General features: G+C 37.0%; 1 protein-coding gene across 6 annotated transcripts in view; it reads left to right on the top strand.

The window, feature by feature from the left end:
• The window catches only part of astn1 (astrotactin 1), a 214,977-nt gene that overhangs the window by 67,060 nt on the left and 122,015 nt on the right, over positions 1 to 25,902 (top strand). For all 6 annotated transcript variants that reach the window (XM_056742685.1, XM_056742684.1, XM_056742686.1 and 3 more), the window contains 4 exons: positions 1,980 to 2,147; positions 14,840 to 14,924; positions 17,018 to 17,092; positions 22,277 to 22,414. In XM_056742685.1, the coding sequence (XP_056598663.1) occupies positions 1,980 to 2,147; positions 14,840 to 14,924; positions 17,018 to 17,092; positions 22,277 to 22,414 (466 nt within the window). The remainder of the gene's footprint in view (positions 1 to 1,979; positions 2,148 to 14,839; positions 14,925 to 17,017; positions 17,093 to 22,276; positions 22,415 to 25,902) is intronic.

Here is a 25,902-nt window from a genome sequence, read left to right as displayed (position 1 = left end):
AAAACGCTGTATTGTATTATTTACCTTTAATATAGTGAATTGTTGTATTCTAGTAGGAAATTGATAAACTACATAAACACTAGCACACTCACTCTAAATATTTACTATCATAACGTTCAAAAACACTACTGTATCTGCAAAAGGAGGAATTTTACTCCAGTTTACCATGGTAAACAGTATAATAGTATACTACAGTATGTGGAAAAATATATAATTATTTTATAGTAAAAGAAAGCACAAAACTCAAGGAATTTATTAAGGGAAAATTATATGGCCCTAATTTACCCAACTAACATAAATGTTCTAGTCAGTTACCTAACTATTTATGTGATAAACTACACAGGAATATGTTTAATGTGTATATTATTTTTCTAACATAATAGACATTTTATCTTTTCATGAATAGGTTATCTCCTTCGGCAAAGAAGCAAAAATGAAAGGACGACTTTGTCCGGTGTCAGCCACCGTAGTGCTCCGAACAGGAGGCGTGGAGTGAACCATTGGTTGCAACTCGCAACCTCACCACTAGATGTAGCTAAATTTTTAACTGGGCCTTTAGGTCTAAACCTAACATACAGCATTAAAAACGACCATCGCTTCCCAACTACTGATACATATCAAGAACGCATCTGTAAACGACAACAAGCCCTTTTCCCCAAGGGTTCTTTGTTTGTGTTTTCGGGCCTAAGTTTGTGTTGGATGAGCTTGTTATTGAATTTTAATGTTGCACCTGCAGTCCGAGACTGCATGCCAAGCTGTCTCTCTCTCTCTCTCTGTCTGTCTCTCTGCCTCCCTCTCTTTGAGCTCATTGGTACTTTCCGACGTCATTTCTAGAGTCGGGGCGATATGATGGATTGAAACTGGCTTTTCTCATCTGTCATTTTGTCTTTCATGTAGAGCTCTGCTGTATGTGGTCTGGTGCTTTAGGGTAGATTAACATTCACACAGACGTCTAAATGGGCATAATCTGTAAAGAGAAGACGGTGATAATTCACAATTCGCCTTTTGAATCGAAAAAAATCAGATCGATTTAAGATGTGTTTCTACACTAACTGTCTACCTGTATCTCAGGGTAGAATTTGATTTCAGAGCTGATCTGATAAAAATGATTTTTGCGGAATAAATTCTTTTTATTAAGCCCCTTCATGGTGATGAAAACTCATAAAGCATTTCTATTCAAATACTGGATGGTTTCAAACCCACAGTATATTCAGTCCATCAAAGGTCTATTCTTAAATCCAGTTAGGTTTTAGGTTAGTTTTATGAAGTTATTGTGACAAGGAGGCTAGCAAAGAATCAAACATCGTAGTATTTCTTTTCTGGTTATGATAAAATGGTAATTTTTAAGAACATTATTTTGAAAATTGACTGGCCTTTGCATCAGAGGAAGTTTGTAATATATTTTGTCTCAAGTGTCATTAAACATGCAGAACAGTATGCTAGCTAGAGTATGTCTGAAGGAGAGATTAGTCACTCAACTACACCAAAACTTCACTTAAACTTGCCGCCTATGAAGACGCCACCTAGCTAATGTTTAGCGGCCCCCGGGGCCCTTAGAGACATACATGGGTCCTCAAGAATAAGATAAAAAAATCAATATAAACGAGCATGGAAATTGTAATGGACTTTTGTATTATATTAAGCAATTCTATTGGTTCTAATGGTAACTATAATGGCTTCTGTCCATCTCCAATTTTGCATCAGCTTCTTTAGGTGGGGTGTTATATGGCAGATAGGAACAAGTCGAAATATCATATAATAACGTCCAAAAGTACTCCACATACAATTTGTATTGGTTTTAATGGCATAAAGGTGATTGTTCATAACAATGCTGTAATTGAAATGTTTTTTGTTGTTGTTTTCAGCAGGGTGGTCTGAGAAATGTTTGTCTGGTTTGATGTACAGTGCTGTGGTTTTACAAAATGACATAAATTTTGATGGATGTTTCCTCTGATCCGTCCTGATTCTTCCACCCACAGGCTCCAAATTCGTTCTGCTGCAGGGCAGCCAGCTGGATGCGTCTGATTGGCTGAATCCAGCTCAGGTGCTGCTGTATTACCAGCAGAATGCCAGCGGACCCTGGGTCAATGATCTGTGTGGTCGCCGTCTCCTGGACCCCTGTGAGCATCAGTGTGACCCAGATACAGGTACAGCAGCAGCATCGAATAGCCATGATTCCTCATTTATTTCTGAAACTAGGAAAGTTTTGAACATGTCGAAGCTGTGGCTCAGTGGTTAGCTCTAAAGACACATATATAGTGTGACATGTTTGCCACTAGGGACCCGGGTTCGAGACCAATCCGGGTCATGTCCTGATCCTGCACCCCGTCTCTTACCCTCCTGCTCCTCTCTGTCTCCACTGCCCTATGTATATTAAAATAGCCCCAAAAAATTATAGTTAAAAGAGAAACATTTTAATATGTTCTATCATTGAAAATAATCTTTAAAAAAAAGTTATTTTCGTGCAGCTGGTGTGCTAGATTTCACATTTTAAATTTGCTTTTTATTTCTGTAATTTAATATCTCGTATTGTATATCAAAAATAAGTGAAAATTCATTAAAATAAAAATGAAAAGTGAAATAAAATAAGAAAAAAGACAAATAAAATGAAAGTGAATTAACAGTTTTTTTACGGTCATTATTGTGGGTCTTTGTTCGATGTTTTTGCATTGAATTAAAAAAAGACGGAAAATTGCATTGCAGATTTATATACAGTAATGAATTTAAAAAATATGTAACTGTGTCAGGATATTAGTTTTTATTAGTTTTATTTAGGAGACAGTTCATAATGCTATGGTCGATTTTCTTATCCAGCGATGCAATATTTGAAGAGACCTGTAACATTTCTGCCATACGATTAGATTCAATTCATTTATAGGTATTTTGACTTTACTTGCCAAGTTTACACAAGCGGTTACATTTTTAATAACTACAAATGCAACTGAAATATAAAAGATGCAAGTTAGATTAATCTCTTCAAAAATCTGCCCAAGCATGCTTACTGTTTTTATTCTTTCTTGATTTCTGCAGAGAAAGTCAAAAATAACTTTAAGATGTGATATGAAAGGTAGAAAATAATAATCCATGTACTGGCTTCTGTATTTATGAAAGCAGTTATTCTTTTTTCTTTTTGGTGCCGGTGTGAACTGAAATCATTTCAGAATGGGTTTTTGGACATAATCAGTGATTTGTTTTCCACGCACATGTTTCCCCACAGCTTGACTTCAAAAAAAAAAATCAATAGATGCTCAGATGGACTCAAATAAACAGTAAAAATGTTGTCTGTTTGTGTCCTTTAGATTTTTTCCTCACATTTTACCTTCTCGTAGGATTGTCTTTTTGTCTGTGCAGAGACAAAATCAGAAGCTCGTGACCGTGAGGGAACCTCATACGCTGAGGAAAATACCTAATAATTCACCCAAAAAAAATGTTGAACATTCAACCTCATATTGTTCAAAAATAAAGGTGACTGACAGCATTGGCCACTATTCACTTTCATTTTATTAAAAAATACCAGTATCAACCTTCTTTAAAATGCTTGTATATCAATGTTAATTCCATATAAGTTGTAAAATGAAAATTTGTTTCCTCACTAAACTGTCTCTTTAACATTTACACGCCTTTCCCAGAGTGGGACTCTGTGGGTAAATTTGAGGGAAGTTCATAATTTTCTTAATTGACAACCTGTAAAATATAAGTTGAGAGAACCCTCTGCAACTCTGATCAAAATCATTCTAGATACCAGCAGTGTACAAAGCAACATGTGACAAGAATACAATCTTTCTGTATAGAGCTTTGCAGGTTGATGTCACACTATCTAAACTCCGCCCTTTTGGCAGGCATTCAGAAGAGCGCTAGAGCGGCTGTAGCATTGATATCGAACAATAATATAAAACCAGACCGTTTAGACCTTAACATTTCTACATGATGTACAGTTGCAGTGCACCAGGATGCCAGCACAGGCAAGGGAAGCTAAGGGGAATTCATTTTATTTTGATTTCATGAATGATGTCTACTGTAAAGTTACTCACAGTGATTTAGCTATGCTGAAAACAAGGACTGTTACTAGTCGATAACTTTAGCTAACAACACAGTTGACTTACCCTTCCAATGAAGACGAAGCAGGTTTTAGCCGGTGGACTCCAAAGTTGAAGATTAATCACAAAATTAGACCGCTTTCATTTGTACCTCTCCAGGCTTTTGTGGGCTTTTTAAAGAGTCTCCAGAGTAGGACGAGGGATGAGGCAGTTGTAATGTTAGATATCAAGATAGTACAGGTCAGGAATGCTATCCGTTCCTTTATTGCAGTGATATATATATTTTTTCCATCTTTGTATGGATAGGACAGTGAAAAGTGAGACAGGAAATTATGGGACAGAAGCCAGGAGAGTGGGAATCGGAAGCCGGGAGAGGAATTTAAATTGGATTAAAATGACATTCAGTAATTTAGAAGTCGAACCTTTATTCATGAATAGGTCATTATGACTTTAAAACGTTAAAAGAGCAGTGCACACTGGACGGAAAGCAATACCGCACGTCAGTCTACAACTCGCAAATAGGCCGTGCGCGACTGCGTAACAAAAGCGTGCAGACATGCGGTGCGTCCCAAATGAGTTTACAATTAAGAGGTTTATTCTTCGAAGGGATTTAGGGATGATCACTTTCGGAATGGAAAGCAGTGAATGGTTTCTGCGTGCACGCAGAATGTGCGTTATAAGAGTAATACACTGTTGCATTTTGCAGTATATACACTGACAAAAAGGCAAATTGTTACTTAAACTTGAGATTTATACTGGGGCACGACGGAGTGCTGCTCCATAACAATTGATGGGCCGTAACAATTACTGTAGTTTGATTACTTTTTTTGTAACGGAGTAATATAAAGCGTTATAAATTCTAAAATAGTAATAAGATTATAGTTCTAAGTCCATGTAACTATACGTTACAGCTGCGTTACATTGTTGCCGTTTTATCAATTACATTGTAAAAGCTAAATAGCTTTTTCAAAGCCTGTCGCACCCGTGACATCATCGAACTGAAACCTGTAAGCGCCTGTGATCATCATAGAAATATGCAGAAGCACTAGTTAAGATATGCAAGTTTTAAGAAACTAGGGAGATAATTTACATTATGGAGCATGCAGGAATAGAAATACTACAGTTAACATATGGAAACGTTTTAAGTTCAAATGTTAACATTATTATTATTATTTATGACGGACATTATTATGGAATAAGCAGAAATAATTTATTAAAATAGTTAAAGACAGGCTTAATTTAGATTGTTGTGAGATAGAGTGTGCACTTCCCAATAAAGTTTAGTCATGAGAAGGCTAAAGAGGTCGTTTAGTTTTTTTGAGGGATGGGGGGAAACGTTTGTAATGTAACTAGTAATGTAACAAATTACTATTGAAATAAAGTCCATAACACCCGAAGAGCCGCACACTGGCGTCAGCCTATGTGCCTGGGCTCTGCCCCGGACGGCCCTCGGCCCAATTTAACCCCTGCCACAGGGTGTATTTCTGCATTTTGAGAGGAAATATATTTAGTCCATTTTAAACTATTACATCTTGGATACTCTAAAAACGAATGAAGAAACTGCTAAATCGTGGCATTTTAATACTCTAGCTGCGTGTCATTGTCACACCTGCATTATTGAACAGCAGTTTTGGTTTTAAAATAAGTGTTTAAGTTGAGAAGTGTACAAAATGTGACCTGCTTTACGTATCATGAAAATAATCTGTCACTCCATCTTGTCCGCTTATGTGAATTAGTGTCGGCTGAGAGAAATCAATGTGTTCGACGAGGTGCACTTGTAATGTAGCTTCCTTAAAAGAGCAGAAGCGAGAAGAGAGCAGCTTAGCTTTGATTCATCTGTCGTTTCATTTGCAAATTTCTCTGAAGGTGTCTCTCTAGAGTGAGTGTTAAGTAATGAATGCTAAATTGAGCGAGAACAGTGAGGACAGTAACGCTCGGCTATAAATCTTTATATTGGAGTGCTTTTGCTATACAGCCGAAGTGACCTGGATTTGAGTTTTTCTCGCTTGCCTTTTAATTGTAGGTTGGGCCGTAATTAGACAGAGCTGGAATCAAACAGAATGCCTTAAAGGAATAGTTCACCCAAAAATAAAATGTCTGTCATTTTTTACTCACTCTTGTGTCATGGTTGTGATTGTGTCCTATGGGTTATTTTTACGGGTGTTTTTGGATGCACTTTGATTAACTTTTTGGAGATGTTGGTCATGATGAACTGTTCTGAAACAATTAATTGTTCATCCTAATTTTAGTAAAACCATTCTTTCGATGAAGAACAATGTATATGATCATATGAGCCAAGGGAGCATTACAATGTATTCTTAAATAAGAATGTGCAGTTTCATCACTGCAGGGTTCAGTGAAGATGAGGACCTACGATCCACAGCAGATTCTTTGAAGTGTGCATATGACCGTGGACAAAATCCTCTATACAGTGACAGTATATTGATGTCTGTGTGCTGTGGGTCTGTGAGAGAATGTGAGAATTGGAATACTTCCTTTATCAAAAGAAAATAACACCTGCCTGACGGTGTGGATTTACTTTAATTGCTGGGACGTCTCTTAGAATAGGCCTGAGTGACATATACAAAAAAAGGGTTGTAAAGGCTAATCGTGTTTTGCTGAGAAATGCTATTAAAACATACGTCATGAGACAAGGAGGCATTGTGAAGTCGAAAAGTTTTTTAAGAAACTCGATGGTCAAATAAAACTTGCATTGCATTGTAACAAAGTTCCAGGAATAGGAAGGAGGATGTGGGAACCGGCGAACATTAAATCAACTTTAATAAAATAAACCAACAACAAATGAAAGTGCCCACAGCTCCCTCACGGTCGACTGCCGGCCACAAACACACTAAAACATAACATAAAATCCAGGCCTGGTCCTCTCTCGTCCTTCACTGCTGTCGCTCCTCCTTTTATGCCACCGGAGCTGCTCTGTGAGAGATGCGAGACCGGTGCAACGCGTAGCCGTTCCCTCAAGGCCCTTGTCCCTGCGCGTCACATGCATATATTACAATATCCAAGAAGTTGCCTAATTTTTTATTTCATGTAAAATAGTTTAAAATACAAAATTTTGCTATATTGGATTTTTGTGTTTAATCTTTTTTGGATTTTTTTCCCGTTTGTTTCCATTTTACAACAGATGCTTACAAATATGAAAAAACTTAAAAATGACATCCAAATGTCCTGGCAACAGTTTATAAAATGTGTTATGGTTTTAGGGATATACATATATACATAATATATATCTCTACTTATCGCCTTGATTGTTGTAATAGTCAGTTTGTAAACATATAAAATGTAAACACTTCATGCATTGTAGCGCACATGTAAAAGTAAACTTTTTTACAACTTTTAGAAGTTGGTCATGCCCAGCTGATGATGGCGTGCGGACTTTGCTCAGCATTATTGTTTTACAGAATCAAATTAGCAAATCTTGACATCATTATTCCAACTGCTTTTGTACTGACATATGTATTAAAAATTGCAGAACAAGACTGCATTACAATAAAATACTAAAAACGGAATGACTATAGACGTCCCAGCCACGTTGATGAATAATCTTGAGACAGTGGGTGGAAGTTTTTATCGGTTTGCATCATAGATTTTAATAATCTTTTACTACATTTTCTCTCAAAAGATTGCGAGAATTTGAAATCTAAGATTGATCTGTTCAGCTTTATAGTTTTTACCCGGTAAAAAACAGCAGCTGCCAGGTACATCAGAAGACGTATTAATGGATTTGCTTTATGGCTGTTCCTTAATTGTCTTCTGCAGGAATCAATCAAATGTTGTTATCATTTGTTGAAAAGTTCCTCGCGTTTGCATCCATAATTCAAACGGGAAGCATCTCCACCAGGCTTTGAAAAGTGAATCTTCCAGCACTTAAATGAATCACAAGTTGGACCGTTGGGAAACCTGCCCTGCTTTGCTTACAAATGAAATCGGGAAAAGATGAGACTTTGGGACAGCCACGGTTCGATAATTGCATTGTGCTATTCGCATGATGCATCCTTAATGAAAGCCACGGTTGGTATGGGGGCAGAGGATATTTACACAAAAAACGTAAGACTGTCTCAATCGAACAGGAGTTGGAGATACTTATGAAAGCCGGGAAGGGGTGTGGCGATAACTCTTTAAAAGAGTCTATTTAGGGCTGAGATGAGAATCAGACTGATGTCAGGTGTCTCGAAGCTTCTGTTTAACTCACCATCTCCCCTCTGAGTTTAGTGGACATTTATTAAACAAGAATGCACAATGTTGTGTCGCAGGCGACCTGATCCTCGCACTTTCTTTTCATTAATTTGACTGAATAATTGATCCCCTACAAGCTTTCTCTGGGGCTGTGGCGAGAGAATAATTACTCAGGACTTAAAAACTTCATTAATAAGTAATTCTACACAGTCACTCTTTCTGTCTCAATGCGAAAGTAGTGATTTTTTGCAAAACACACTACAAATATCCTGGAGAAGTCAGCAGTTTTTTGCAGCGTAATTGCCTCTTAAATCCAAACATACCTCTTCTGCGTTTTGACATTAAAGTATAAAATATTTTTGCTGCCTTAAGTTTTGAAGTACAGTAAAACAAATTTAATATATAAATCAACTTGAAAAGTGAAATGTTTTTATATTTCTTCAACATTGCAGTTTCAACTAAATGCGATAGTTCACCCCAAAAATAAAATTCTGTCATCATTTAGTCTCCCTCTTATCATTTCAAACCTGTATGACTTCGTCTTCTACAAAACACACAAAAATAATTCTTCGCGAGAACGAGATTTTTCAACTCGCGTGATTCGCGTCATTCGCGGAAGCAGAAGCCGCCTCATCATCTCATAACCAGGGCTTCATTCGCGCGATTCGCGCAGCAAGTAGGTCTATTGGCTCTTTGCATTAACATATAAATCACTCGCGCTTGACGCGCCATTCGCGTTTGGTCTGAACACAACATAACGTTACTGTGAAATTACCGCATCAAACGTGACGTGCTAACATGAATGCAGCTATGAAGCCTCCGGGTTTGCTTCAGGGAATATTAATTTTTAAGAAGCTTCCCAATGGAAACATCGACATGACTAAGGTTGTTTGCACCTTGTGCAATGCGGAATTGGTTTAAAAAAAACACTTTCTCTCAACAGGTAGTGGTCTAGCTTTAGTTGAAACCAGTAACTTTATAGCACCAGTAACTTTAGCACACATATTCTGAATGGCTTCGGCAGAATTCAAAGGAGCCATTTTAATCTAGATTAATTCCAAGATTAATCTAGATTAATCTAGATTAAAAAAAATAATCTATGCCCACCACTAATTTTTTGTGTTGAGATGATTTATGAAGTCAATTGGATTAAACAAATTTAAATTCAGCAACATTTAGGTCAATATTTCATTGACTGGACAAAAATAATGAATCTTTCTTTTTTTGCATGGTGAGACATAACAAATGCATTGTAAGATATAAATTTTCTGATCAGAAAGAAGGCAAAAGAATTCTGCCTACCCATTGATTTGTGCCCAGATTGTAGATTTAGTTTGACACAAAATGCAAATGGCACCCCAGGTTGTTCCCTTTTGCCTTACCAAGTCTTGCTTCTGCATATAGGCCCTACTGTATTCTGAGAGGATATAAATTCACAGGCATTTATTTCATATGCATACAACAGTGGCTTGATGCCTGCTGGATATCTTCTGCGATCAGTCAATCACAGAGCCACTGGGTACATGTTTTGTTTCCTGACAAATTTGTCATTTACCACCCAGAGTCACAAAGGCTCCCTGCACCTAATTTGAATATATAAAATGCTTACCTGCGGTACAACTTTATTTTAGTTTTACAAATTACTTTGGCTTAAATGAAACAGTTAAGTATGCAAATAGTGTTGTTGTGACATTACTCTTGGCTTGCCAAAATATGCTAATAATGCTAATTGTAAAAAATATATCAACGTATCAAGTGTTTCTGTCCCACAAGGTGAATGACAGAAATCAATTACAATGTTTTGAGAATATCTTAACAGTTTAAATAGTGGATAAACAGACATTCAGAATCAGAATAATCGTTGTTAGAGGAAAAATAAAAAATATATAAACAATTACATGGATGAGATAAATTAACACCGACCACTGTCCTTTTTTGCTCCCATACATTTTAGTGCAATCTTGGATTTGCAAGTCATATCAACTATTTTAAAGTTACATTTTTATGTTACTTTAAAGGAATTGTTCGCTAATTTACCCCCATTGACTTTCCTACTTTTATTCCTTTTATACATACTATGGAAAGTCAATGAGTGCAAATTTTGATCAAACTACTCATCTAATTTCATCCGAATAAATTTCCAATTTCAACCAATTTTAAAACTGATTCCTACTTTTTTGGTTAAAGTAAGCAAGCAATTGTGAAACTTTAACATAGTATATTGAAATTACTTGTAAAGCCAATTTGATTATATTTTAAAAGTTCCCAAAATGTTTGTGATATATAAACTACCCCACCAGTACAGACTACCATCATTTCGAGAACCACTGCGCTACATCTGCCCTTCATTCTGTTGTCCAACAGGGCATTTGTCCTTCTACCTTTAGTCGGAGCATCAGGGTGCAAATCAAATAGAGAGGATCAGAGATGACGTATTTTTGTAGGCCAACCCGGAAGTAGGTGCCGCGCTGGTTAGCTCGACCGAAAGCCTAAGCATTTTTCCCATAGACTTTTGGAAGATCGCAAAACTAAGCTCTGTGATTAACAAAGTTTTATGATGTTAACACGTTTTGTCTATCAACATTATCTTTACAAATTAACACAAAATTTGAGACTTTAGAAGCCGAAATACAATCGGCAGAAGTAAAAAGCAAACACAATGCTCTAAACAGACTACACTTAAGGTTGCTCGAAAACAACGTCACCACCCCCGAGCCTCCCACAACTCTTTCAAACCGTGAATGAATTTGCATCTACGTTTCAAGAGATTTGTAACCATGTTGCATTATTTGTGAGCTTGATACTGTACCATATTCGCGATGATTCCTCCGCCAAAGGAAGTAGTCGTTTATAGCAACTTGTTAGCAACTACCATTTTTAAGATGCAACTAGACTTTTAAAAATCACAAGCAGCTTATAATTGTTGTGTTTTATATCATAGAATAAAACATGAAAAAATTTAGAGCTTTTGTTTACCAAAGACCTTATTTTGGACGATTTTCCAAAAACCCATTCAAAAAAACAAAGCTTTTGAAGCGATGGAGCCGGAATATCTAAAATACTAACTCGCTTCTGGGTATAAGTCCTCTCTGAGCCTCCCTATAGATGTCTACATAATGCACACTTTAATGTCACTAAATTTCATCCAGGGAGCTTTGGGCATATGACGTGAGAAGCTAGCATAATCGCTGACTGTGTCCGAGCATATTGATGACTACTGCTTTACACACAGGAAATATGCCAACAGATCAAAGTCATCTTTTTCACTTGGCCTTTCCCTTCAGAGTCCACAACAAATTTCACTGCCTTTCTAACTCTCATCTCCTGACACGCTAGTAACCGAGCAGGCTCCTCCTACTCTGAGTGTGACCTCAGCAAATCCATGAACCCTAATCGTGAGTGACGTGCCTCCAGTACACCCTGACAACACCGATCAGCCGAACCCAGTGTGAGTTTACCTGTAAGAACGACGATAAGTACTGAGGATGGCTGACACAAGGAATCTGCTGTGTGTGCACATATGCTTAAATACGCAGGACAGCCCCATTATCAACACAACACTCTGTAAAACCACCATTCACCACATCATTCCTTGAATGGAGAAGAAGGTGAATTGATATCAGCCTTTGAATTAACACAAAGAGAGAGTTAGATATGTCACACACATTTTGTTTTGGTAGCTCCATCAAAGTCTCTTACATTGGCCTTCAGGACAGTCGCTGAAACTGCACGAAAAATATTGTAACCAATATTTTTACCCATTTGGTTGCTGAACTTCCAGCATCCAAATCTGCTGAAACCAACACAACCTTCAAACACCTCAAGACACCTCTACTCTATGATAAACACTCAAATCCTCAATTATCATCGTTTCATTTTTGCTAAACGTTTCTAACAATTTATAAAAAAAAAAAAAAATACAAGTGACTGGTTCAACTAGCATAGATGAGACTTCATAAATGTATCAATTGTTGAAACAGGTCTTTGTGAAATTGTGAATTTACCAAAGTGAGCCAAAGAGCATATTCCCTGAATAACGTTCAAAATCCAAATGTTTTTCAACTAAAACAGCTTAACAATAGTTAATGGCCTATCCTGCATCAGGGGACACTGAACTTCAGCTTGCACATGCCGAATGTAAGCGCCCGTTGCGCGATACATGTGACCCGTGTTGTAGACGCGACGCTGTGCGATTATAAGGTACAGCATATAAAACAAACACATGTTATTAGTATGACTATATTGCCTTTGGCCATGCACAATCTACTGGACGAAACTACAAGCTGCACAGCGGCAGCTCAAAATCAACCTTTAATAAACCAAGGGTAAATGAAGCATAAACAAAACTGCACGCTGTATGGCGACAGCACATATAAATGAATCTGTAGACATACTGACTGTAGACCTTTCAGACCTATCAGCCACAATCTCAAATGAATAAATATATAATTGTCTTAAATTACTACTGGCCTGCATGCAATACTCCACATTTGGCCTTAATTCCAACTTTCGGATCAGACGTTAAACCGATGTCCTGACTCCCTATGGTCATTAAAAATCCCATATAACTTTTTGTAAAAGAGTTGGGGTGTAACCCCGGTGTTCTGTGCAGATTCCCTTCACTTGCCCTTTTCAATCATGGCCTCCAAATAATCCCCACCCTCTGAATTGGCTCTATCTCTCTCTCCACCTATAGCTGGTGTGTGGTGAGCGCACTTGCGCCGTTGTACTGTGGCTGCCATCGCATCATCCAGGTGAAGGATGCAGACTGGTGGTGGTTGAGGAGAGACCCCCCTTATATGATTGTAATGCGCTTTGGGTGTACAGCAATACACAATAAAAAGCGCTATATAAACGCCTCAGTCATTCATTCAGGGTTTACACTGAGGAAATTCCGCATAGGGGCATTACTGTCCGAACTGTCCAGTAAAATAAGTCTAAAATTCGTTTTGGCGCCTGTGACACTCGACCTTCATTAATGCCTTGAAACAATTGTGTTGTAATGTGGCTTAACTTTAACAGTCAAAAAATGTATGTTATCAATAAATATATACAAATTATAAACAAATTAAAAGGGGTTATATGACACGGCTAAAATGAATATTATTGCTTTTTTTATATGTAATGCAATGTGTAAACACGATTTAGGGTTCAAAAGCTGTGTTTTTTCAACATAGCGTGCATGTTTATATCTCCTCTTTGCCCCGCCTCTCTGAAACGCGCAGATTTTTTAGAGAGGTGTGCTATGATTGGCCAGTTAACCAGTGCATAGTGATTGATCGAATACTGCAAGCTTGGGACGGAAATTGAACGGCTCTTGCCATATTTGGACCATCACTTTCCAAAGCAGTTTGACTGACAGATACACCCACCTTACTTGTGTATACATTTGGGTGGTCTATTGGTCTTAGTCAAATCATACCACAAACTGACTTAGATTTGTGGGGGTGAGTTTCAGGCATGTCTAGGTGAGCATTCGCTTTTAGATAGAATGCATCTTTTTTTCCGACACTTTCATTTTTGCAATTTTACGTGTCTAATAAATGCAACTTTTAACAACCCAAAGACACAGAAAAACACATATTCTTATGCACCACATGACTTATTTATTTTTGTCATTTTTTCATTTTTTTCTTTCGCTCAACGGCTGCTTCTCGCAGCTATGGTGCAATGAAAAAAGTTTAACTGACGCGGTTAAAATGTAGAAGGAACAAGTCAAAAATTCCCTTATTGAGTCGAAGAGGACAGATTTTCACTTCACCAAAAAATGTGTTACTACAGTTTTTGCCCAAATGCCATAGTTATTATAAAATATATTATATTATATTAGGAAATAAATAATAATCTTACAAATCTTAGAATCTGCAGTGTTTATTACTCTTCTTTTTTAACTTGTTATTTTTAAAATACATTACAAGCTGAAAAAAATGTTGTAGTTCTTAATGCGTGTCTAGCACAACGATTCCCAAACTTTTTCATTCCAGGACCCACCTAGACAGGTATTATCTATATTGAGACCCAACACAATATTTTTTAATGGAAATATGGGAAGAATATACACATTCATCCTCTATAAGTAGAAGAGTTTTTACATTCCCTAAATAAAATAAATGAAATTTTAGCTGCAATACCAAACTATCTAATGGGAAAATATCAAAGCTACAATAATTGCCAGGCATTAACTGGACTAAACAGTTTTTCTGTATGTCATTCAAAAGCCACGTGACTTTCCACGACCCACCTCATGTCACTGTGCGACCCACAAGTGGGTCCTGACCCACAGTTTGAAAACCCCTGGTCTACCACGTTTCCATAAAAAAAATATTATAAACAGTGTATACAGACTCAAAACCGAGTCCCGTTGAAACAAACTGTTGTAATTTCTCTCTTTTTTATTTTAATGAGATGTCTTTAAGTTTCATATTCACAATCTGAACTGTGATATTTTGCCAGATATCATACTTTCCATGATCCTACTGTATTTCACGAGGGCAGGGCACCATCAAAGTACTACAATTACTGCTCAGCACAATTCTGAAATACTCAAAAAACATCTTTATTCCCTTATTGTTGAAGTGGGCTTAAATGTACTTGATATTTGCTTTTAGGAGAATGTCTCTGTTTTGATGGCTACATGAAGGACCCTGTTCACAAGCATCTGTGTATTCGCAATGAATGGGGCCCAAATCAAGGGTAAGTACACCATAAGCATCTTATAAACAAACATAGTGCACTACTGCAGTCAGGGATCTATCAAATAGAGATTGGTCATGTTGTTTTGATGTAGTAAAAATGTCTCCAGTGCTGATAGGCTGCCACGTGATATGTGCTGTAGGAAAATTACAGGGGCTTGTTGGAATTAATGAGATGTTTTGCCATTATGTTCTTACTCTGGAATTGGAGAAAGTCATTTTAGACATGCGTTTCAGTATAGCGATGAGACTTAAGCAGTATACAAGAAATGATGTCATTCACTACTCAAGTCATTTCTCATTAATAAATTAACGGCGTTAATATCTTTCGTTCTAGAACTTTTGTTGGTGTCTTCAGATATTTTAGCTATGTTCTGTTATACTGCTGACAATAACTCTCTCGATAAGACTTTACTTATAGCATGTATGTATAATGCATTATAAGGAGTTTTTAAAATGCATTATGTTGTAAGGCATTATATGTAGTTGTAAAGAATTAAAACCAATTTAAAATGTGTCAATTTAACAATGAATTGCGAAGTGTTATAATATATTAACTGTAATAACACTTATTTATAAGACATTACAATGCATTAAAAGGTGCATTACAATGCTTTAAAGCAACTTTTATGATGCATTATACATACACGCTTCAAGGAAAGTGTAACCAAAGTCTCAAAGTGACTTGAAATCTGATGCTTGATTTGTTCAATGCATTGATGTAATTTCCTCTGAAACAGGAAATAGGACGGTACATATGAAGTGGGTCCTGCCATTTAAATGGTGACAGACACCAGATCCTGGAGATTCTAGAGTGCTTCTGATCGGTCAAAACAATTTGACGAGAAAAAAAATGGCAAAATGATGTCATCAAAATGATTGGTTCATTTTGGTTCACGTTTTGGATCACACCAGTTTAGAAATTGTCTTATAAGGATGCAATTTATACTGAAAGCCAAAAACTTAAATGTAACCAAAATGTCTGCTTCTTATGTCTAACAAATGAATACCCACGAATGAAACGCAAATAGAAGCATGTGGCACATCCCCAAAGTATGTTGTGCTCTGAGACCGCTTTAACCATCCAGAAATAACGAAAACGCACATATTCAATCCCGAAAGACTTGTATTTAAGATGTTTGAAGTTAATTAGACCCTCCCCGAGGAGACTTTCACATGCTCATCTGGGTTTGACGCTGTCGCTCTGGAGCGGTTTGATTAAAACTCGGAGGTGAGGAAATCCTTGCCATTTTAATTGGGAGGGAGATGGGAGTGATGACGGTTGGTGAGATGGATCCGATAATTAGAAATCAAATTGGAACAATCAGAAAGATTGCCGTAGGGGAATGGAATAGCTTTGGATGAGCTTGTTCCCTGTGTGCCGTGCCATGAGGGTGAGAATCGCTTTTAATTGAGTCTAACACTTAGCGGAGAAGATAGAAAGTCCAACGCCAAATTCTTTGTGAAGTTTCAAAGTGATGAAATATCTGTGAGTATGTATCTGTGCATTGTTTCAGAAGGAAACTGTCGGAGAAATAGTTTAAACAGCAGTAGCCTGTGTGTCTGTGGCATTAAATGGTCTAAGCAGACAGTGACTGCGCTTTTACTGTGAGTAACAGCTTACTTAGAGAAGAACGTCGGCTCCTTGTCTCTTGTCTTTTAGCACAGCGACAGGCCCTGTCCCCACCACTGCCTCTCTGCATTAATCTCGATCAGCTCACGTTGCTTCTAGAGATTTAGGTAAATAGACACTTTGAGTCACGCTCGCGTATATACGCCTCTAACCCAGATGCCGCTTTCAGGTCTGAGATTTTACAATCAGCATCTGTTGGAAGAAAATCTGTGTTCATATTTGCAACGTAATTGGTTTAATGTGACAGCTGACTTCGTGAAGAAGCTCTTATAAATATTATAGTGGTTTATATATTTTTTTGTAAGGTTGCTATATTTTCATGTGATTTTAAAGGTCAGGTGGGTTAGTAAGGACCGGACAGGCTTAACAATATATAAAGCATCTTGTCTGGTGTGACATACAGATTGTTATTTTAGATGTGAATTATTTAGTTTTTTGGATTTGTTGTCTTTGTTTTGCAGTCCATGGCCCTACACAATTTTCCAGCGTGGTTTCGATTTGGTGATGGGAGAGCAGCCATCAGATCGGATTTTCAGGTAAGAAAGTCCGACACTATATTTGTGTTGTAACACCATGTTTGACAAGTGACATGTACACACTGAAGGGGATTTTGTCACATATTCAATGTTTAATATACAGTTACAATATATGGACCCAAATGAACACTTGTGTATTTTTTCATAGCAACATAGGCACATTTTAGTATACAGCCACAGAAAGAATAAAGAGACCAGAGTATTTCTGTACCAAATTTCAAATAAAATATTGTTTCTATTTGCATTCATTTGTAGAAAATGAACACTGGAGAAACAGGTCAAAATAACAGAAAAGATGCTCTGTATTTTTTCAGACCTCAAATACTGCAAAGAAAGTTCATATTCAGTTTTAAGTTTGGTTAAAAAAAATCCAAAAATAATTGTTTTTATTATGTTTTTATTGTGTTACTTAGCTGTATTTTTTTGTTATTATGGATTAAATCAAATCAAACCACCTGCTGTTAATTGGAATGCACAATAAAAAACACGATTATTGAATTTTCTTTTCTCAATCTCATTTTGGAACCAAACTCTTTGTACATGTATTTAGGAAAAGTATGAAAAATGACTTTTTGTGTCATAGCCCTGAGTTTTAATACAGTTTGTATGCGTCCTGTCATGCTGTCAGTCTTTCGAATTGCTGTTGAAGGACTTTGTCACTCCTGTGGTTTGATTTTTTTGAAATCTAGAATCTAGAAACATCTAGAAATGCTGATTAAATAAAAATCTTGTCTCTTCTTTTTTTCCATGGCTGTGTAAGTGTAGTGTCAAAAGTAACCATTCACAAAGGTGTCGACAAGTACAGAATATTTGACAAACTGTCTTGTGAAAATGGGTGCATTTATACTGTCTCTTGCTAAGCCGACATTTCTTTATTTAGCTTCGACGAGCTTATTGTACAATTCAAATAAAATGGACAAATGTTGTAATTGCTTTTAAAACACTTTTTCACAAATTGCATTTTAACCATGGAAAATAGCAGGAATATAAATGATGTTTACCTCTGGCTAAAACTCAAGACTAATAAGTAGGCTACATTGCTTCATGCACTCCAGATGTCTCAGTCTGTGAGGTGTATGTTTTGGAATATTTAACTATAATCCAATCGTAACAACATATGGTGACCTTCGATTGCGATGCGAATTCTCATTTTTGTTCTGAATTATTCATCTCATCTTCATCTCCAATTCATTTGTTGAAATCGTATTGAATCGCTGCTTTTTTTCTGACAGCTGGATTCGAGTTAGTATTATAATCCACACAACAGAGAGCATTTTGTAATTGGAAGATGTGTTACAGGTGTAAAGCCTCATATGTCCTTTGCTTTGGGCCACCAAATACAATTTCATCAGCACAATTCAATGTTTTCTTTCTGAGCTAGCATGAACACTGTTTGGGTTGACTTTGAAAGATTGATTTTCAATTTCACTTAGCTTTTCTTAAACATCATTGATTTGTGCGAAAAATAGCAAAGGCCATAATACATTTTGATTGTTTTGATTATTTATATATTATTATTATATATTTTATTATCACATTCAGAAGTTATGTGACTGATGCTTTTAAAACGTCATTTTATGAAGGACAAGCAATGCAAAGAATATGTGTCGCTATGGAGGCGGTGCGTTTTAAACGCTCTGAATCACTCCGCAATCTGATTCATTTTCCAATCTGCAAACCCTTCGAAGATGGAAAATGAGAACTTTTCACACTTAAACGATATGTGTGGTATCTGTAAATTTGTAATCAAACTGAAGTAAACACAAACGGTTATGCATGGTGGATATTGCCACAAAACCACATTATATCTTTATTATTCGTTGAATCTGTGTTTGTGAGAGCTTAAAAGGAATTGTGTTCTATCATAGACGTGTTTCTTTTTTCAACGTCCACCCACGACGCCCACCTAACGTCTCCAGTCTCCTTGTTTTGTTTAGTATAACCAGAGTAATTTTCATGCTAAACTATGTCTTTTCAAACTATAGCAGACAACAAAACACAATTGTGGCTTCACTTTGCTTCTCTCGGCAAGCTTGAATCATACTCAAAAGATCACTTGTGTGTTTGTCTGTCAAAACAAAGCCATTAGAAACATATATTACTAGAACACCACACTTTCATCAACAATTCTTGGTAATAGTTTGAAACCATCACTATTTTACCTTATCTATTAACAGTAACTTTGATGGGGTCTATTGTCAAGTAATGCAGGTATATAGTACACTAGAGAAGGATAATCTGAGGAACAAGGTAATTCTCTTTTTTATTCCAGTTTAATTCATTTTTTTTCTTTTAACACCAAATGCAATGCTTTTCTCCCTTTTGTATTGAGCTAGCGTTTGATTAAATGTTAATTGAATAATTTATCAAAAGTACGTAATGTCCACAGAAAGAGGTCATTTCATCCAATGTGGTATATCACGTCAACGCATGCATAATACAGCACCAGCAGCCAGAAAGAGCATCTGATAATGTAATCTGCAAGCATTTTATGCAAATGGAATCAGTGAGGTGTTTAGTTCATAGATGACTTCAGTCCTCCTGTACTGCATGGGTGCAGCTGACCCTGTAATATCCATTCTGTTTCTGCAATCTTACGAACGCATTTGAGTAAAAAAGGCAAAGAAATGTCCAATGCATTGGAAATGTAAAGCATTTCTGTGTTACAGGATTCAATCCGGTTGAGTTTAGCAAAGAGGTTGGAAAAATGAAATGGTAGTTATAGTATAGTTTATAGGCATTCAAGGTATACATTTTATCTGCATATGTAAAGCCACAACCTTTCATTGTGAATATGTGATGTATTTGTATAGTTAAACAATTTAACATAAACATCTAACATCCAAAATTCCAAAGACTCTAAACATGCATATCTGCAATGCAAAAACCCAATTGTACGTCGCAGAAATGGTCTCTCCTTCAGATTGAGAGCGTTGTCAGATGTTAAGCAGACCCTGGGTGGTGTCCGTTATATCTCAGCAAGGTCTGGCTTCTTCAGCTAGGAAGGTAGACATTTCCAGGTTCAGAGAATATATTTATCGCACTTCACTCAGAGGTTGCGTCCTTATTTCTAGTTTAGTTCTTAAAGAAGAAATAAATGTAGTACTGGTTCGCTTAACGTTTAGAATGGCATTTTAACAGCGAATCTAAAGATATCAAACCTAACAGTTTATATGTAGAATCGCAATGTGATCGAACCGCGCCAGAGTTCGTATGAAAGTGAATCTTTTTAGGGGTCTCGGCCTGCTTGTTTGGTGCACACAAGGGTTTGTGTGCCAGCGTTCGCACTTAACGTCGCACCAAAGTTCGCTTTAATCGAACCAAACATGGCACAGGTAGGGGTGGATTAAGGTGGTGAGGGGCCTCTTGGCTGCTCTTTGGGTGTGGTCCCCCCTTAGGTCGCTTTCAGGTGACTTTCATGCTTGGAGTTTAGTTCGCTAAATTACAACAATTGCTAATGTAAATGCTGTCGAACCCTACACATGCACTTTATAGCCGATTACAATGTATTACCTTCAATAAAACACATGTAAGAGATGATTGGGTTAGTAATTGACCTTGAATTTTAGCAAGAGTGAGCCTGCATTGTTTTACGCATTTGCGAGTGGAATCAGAGCCTCAAATTAATGGTAATACTATGTTTCCAGATTTAAAACTAGTGCTGATAAATAACATCAGAAAGCTCTGTTAGCGAACATACAGTGAGACCAAGTGCTGTTTACTCTTTGCATAATAGCATCAAGCACAATATATTGACCCGTATTCTGTACGCTTTCATGTGTCATGCACGTTCCTGATGACGTAAGATGAATACAAACGCACCAGGGTTTGATAGTATCAAGCTGAGAAACCAAACCTACACTGCGAGGGGCGACCTCACCTGCTTATTTTTTGTTTTATTTTTTTGGGCCAGTGAGGATCTATTTTTTGTTCGCGCTGAAGTATTTTTTAAATAAAAAAATCTAGCCACTCAGAGGCCCCTAAACAGATGGGGCCCTAGGCTGCAGCCCAGGCAAGCCTGTGCGTTAAAGCGTTAATCCACATCTGCATACATGAACAAATACAGAGACTCGTTTAAGGGGTTCTTCACATCACCTTATAGAATAGTTTCGCTTTAATGACAAATCCAAAAAGTAAGCATAGCATCTGTTCTTGTGGCCTGACCAATCTTATCATTTGTGTTACTTTAGAGATGACTCAGCTTGTTGATGTTCTTGAGCTGGCACTTGGTTTTTAACGCATACCTTGGACAATTAAATCATTCAAGTCACATTTTAGTGGTTGATTGTGAAAGTTTACCCTATAACTTATGTACGACAATTGCTAATGCAATGTTCCCCCAATACAGGTATAGTATGAATGATTTAATCAATGAAGGAATCATCCAAATGCATCCTGGTTATTTTTTAACAACAAGCACTAACGTACATTTTCTTATTCTATACGGTCAGCACCAGATATTTATTGATCAAAATATGAGCCTCTAAAGCTCGAAAGGGTATGAAACAGCTGGTCTGTCGATATGTCACTTTTAAATAAACAAATCTGCGCATTATTTCACAATGCTCAGTTACATTGTGTTTTACTTTTCCTCTGTGGATATCCACCCACGAGTTGATCTTATCTACTTCAGCTTTTAAACCAGAGGGAGTTTTCAAGGTTAAATAAGCATTCTGGTATAATGGCTCAAGTTTTAAAATGCGCTTCTGTTTTACAATGAGGGGCAATGTGAAAATACTGTTTCATTTGATTCAGCAGGGGAGGAAAAAGAAAATAGCTCGGCATTAGAATACAATCTTTTTAATCTTTTAGATTGATCAGTATGTAAACATTACTTATGAAACCTGCCTCAACTGTGAGGCACAAAAAACAGATCCATGAGTCTGTGGGCGTCTACCAGGAGGATGCACTGAAGATTGTTTTACTTCAGAAATTATTTGGTATATATGAAGAATAATTTGTCTCTTTTTAAAATGCGAATACATGTTGTTAGTTACCCTGGAAAGTGACACCTCTCAAATCCCCTGCAAGAGAAAAAAAAACGTTATTTTAATGAGTAGAGCACCTGTCACCCAAATGCCAATTTTTTTGTCTCGCAATGTGTCCATACAGACTGAATGAGCTAAAAGATCTGTTTTAAAGATGGGAATGTTATTGACATATTCAGTGCCATTTGTGTTTCAGATTCACATATACACTTGGAGAAGGCATGTGGCTGCCACTTAGCAAAAGCTTTGTCATTCCACCTGCTGAGCTGGCCATCAACCCATCTGCCAAATGCAAGACAGATATGACAGTCATGGAGGACGCGGTGGATGTCAGGTAGGAAATGACATTTTGACTCTTAAGCAGCTCATTTCAAAATAAATCTTTTTTGTTAAAGAGAACATTGAAACCAGCACAGAGTTGTTGGTAAATCACCTAAGAAATTTGAAAGCATTTAAAAATAAATATTTAGGCCTTTTTAAATTCATTATCATTTAAGGAGACTTGCACCAAAATGGGTCAAAACATGACCATTGAAGTTTAACCGAAAGCATGTGACAGACATTTCATGTTGACCCTAAAGAATCACAACAATTTGCAGTAAATATGCATTTTTTGTGACAATAAAATAATAAGAAACGGTGGACACATAGTTTGAATGTACAGTAATGTCATCATTTGAATGAGCCTTCTCTTTTGTCAGCTGACTGTGATGTTGCAATTGCAAAATTTCTAATTCATACCATGTGCCGTTTTAGTAAGTCACATCATTGCTCTTTTTTTCTTCATTTAAATGGCAAATAAGAATGCTCTGCGATGTGTAACAATTCGTCCCATCACAAAAAATATGAATTTCTGTTCAGTTCTGTTTTATTCAGTAATACACCTATTGATATGAATCCGCCCCAGACTTGACATTTTTATTTGAATTGCATTTCTCACATGTTGTTGGGTATGATGACAGTTTACTGATGAAGGATTCCATTGGGTCTCTTTATCGAGCCACATCTGATTAAAGTTTCCGACCAAATGAGGAAACTTATTTCATGAAGCTTTGACAGTTATATGACGACATCCAGACATCGCGGGGGCTTAAATACGTTGCCAAAGGTCACATGCTAATGCGATTCAATTCTTTTTAACCTGAAATGGATTGATCTTGTAAGTGAAATGATAAGGTTAGTAAGTGCTTATAAGAACACTTAAAGAAGATCAGTACTAGTGATAAAGGATGGTTGTCTTGTATCTTTTTTTATCAAATAGGCAATGCAAGTCAACAGCTTTGAGACCCGTAATAACTTTCTTCGAGGTCATACAAGATGTTTGTTGAAAAGTGTTCTTTGCAGGCACTTATTAAGTTATAAAAACAGTTGAATTAATTAAAACTGAAGTGTGTAATTTTCTATACAAGATTTTTGTTTCTCCTACAATGTTGCATAATATAAAACCAAAAACTTCAGAATGCCTGTTTTAACTGGAACGAACACAAAACCTCCATGACGAGTCAAGAAATAACGAAATATTCCGATGTTGGAACTAAGGCAATACTCAGTAAGTCCAGGGCCTTGAGACCGTATGGCCTGCCAGATTTCTCCGCAGTGAACCCTGCGAAGAGAGCCACACTGCGGGACATCAGGAAGAAGTACTTAGAGGTCCTTCCAAAGTATATGAATTATAGATTTTAAATAATAAGCAAACTTCCCATAGTTGCACTTTTTATATGTATTTTAAACTAGATAACACATTCAATTGACATACTTATAAAAAACGATATGGAATAATGAAGATCAATTAAATGAACTGTGTGCCGTGTGTGTTTTAACTTTGTTTAACTTTGTAGATTTCTTCATTTACTAAAGCATGTTAAAGATTTAACTACTTAAGAAGCTCAGTAAAACGTTTACAGAAAGCAGTCATTTGTCCCATTTTTCCCTTTTTAAGGATTTAAATGCCTACATATGTTTCTTTACTGCAATTTCTCCACACCGGCCTGTTTGGAAAATGACCACGGTGTACTCCACATTGTAAATATTTGTTCATTTCAAACACGGAAAACACATTTCTCTGCTATTGTGCAAGTAAACCAGTACACTGCTTCTACTCCCAGCAGGATAATCTTATCCAAGAAAAGCAATCTTGGAAGCGCACAGAACAATCAGTTTAGAAAGAATACATAGTAGAGTCTGTATTGATGTGTGTGACGGAGATGTTTGGTATAACATTGCCTTTGTGATAGGCAATGATCAAACATAAATCTTATAGGTAGGCTTATTATTATGTCTCTCATTATGTCTTCATTATGATGATTATTCGTATTAATTATTATGGAAAGTGATGTGCGGTGTCTGCGGTTACAATGGAGGCGTTGGGAGAATAAATGAGATATTGACTGATTAGTGGTCTTAATGTTTCAATGTCTAATAACTTTTGTTTGAATAGTATTATGTATGAAATTTGTCACTCGGATAGTCTTCTTTATTATAGTCTTAAGTGAGGGTTAGGTTTAATTACTTCTGTGCTTTTGAGCAGAAGAGGCTGCACTTTTCCAGTGTCTGGTCTGAAACCGCAGGCTTTATATTTGGAGTTAAGCTACTAATTAAAGCGTCCTCACACTTTCTCTTCTAAGCCCTGCCAATTCGGATGCTTTGTTCACAGAGGTAGATTTATCTCAATTTGTTCGAAGTGCCCTCATTACCGGGGAACGTCATTATATATTCTTCCCTGTTACGATAACATCTTCCCCCTAACGACCATAACGTCATGACTTTAAAAGGTGTGCTTTCTCCGGTACTCCCCCGTATTTAGCTACGATTACTGGGAGAGACACGCTTTGACCGAGATGTAGGCCGCAAACACATGGCAAAGTCTCGGGAGAGAGAACCACAATTCAAATGCGGGAGTAAATTTAATAAATAGTCGTTTCATGTGTGGACAGAACAGGTAGCCACTCCCGCATTTGGGATGATTGACACACTGGTAACCGTAGCAACGTTCTTTCGCACCGGTGAATGAGAACATAACCCTTTTTGTGTCCGGCTAAAGACTCATTTTGTCCGTCAATTTAAACTAAACTACCGCTGATAGAAACGCTGTTTTCATTATGCTTGGAAGGCTCCTTCACAGAGCGCTCTTTTGCAGTGTTGTTATGTTCGTTCATTTTTGGCCGCTTTTATGCTTATTGTTTGGTCTTAGAAGCTCGGGCCTATTTTTGATTTTTTTTGGTCTAATAAACTATAAACAATTTGGATTTTTAAGGTTTGCTTTTGGCTTGTTTACTTTTTTGTTTGGTTCATTTATAAAGATCTGGCAACACTCTCACTTGAGCGAAAGGCTCATGTGAGCGGCTAGTGACACAATTTGCAAAAGTAAATACTTTTTTCGCTGTTATTTTTTTGCAACTCACCAAAACAGATCAAGTCACCTCTCTGATGGGCGTTCAAAGTCGCTATTAATAACTAGTTGTTGAGATCGGCTCTGTACACGCTGCATCGAGTTTGGTGCGGTTGTCACTACCTGTTTTTTCTGGAGTTAATTGGATAATAGAATGCGGTTTTCACTCCCGTAAATTACTGAAGTGTGTGTGTACAGAACAGGATTAAGCACTTGATCCGTGGTCACACTTGATTTTTTCGTTCCATTGAGTTTCATTCGTATGCATGTTTCTGACCAGAATCGCAAGCCCGTCCAAAGAAATTTCGCTGTTTAGCAAAGTTCAAGCTTGGTGAACTGTGACCCTGGAATTTGTACCTTTCGGTACAGAAATTTAAAAAATGGAGGAATCGCACCCGCCCATTTTCGTACCACCGTCCAACGAATTTCGCATG

Source organism: Triplophysa dalaica, chromosome 3 (genome assembly GCF_015846415.1).
Source record: "Triplophysa dalaica isolate WHDGS20190420 chromosome 3, ASM1584641v1, whole genome shotgun sequence".
Taxonomy (NCBI): domain Eukaryota; kingdom Metazoa; phylum Chordata; class Actinopteri; order Cypriniformes; family Nemacheilidae; genus Triplophysa; species Triplophysa dalaica.
This window is presented reverse-complemented; position numbering and strand designations above follow the sequence as displayed.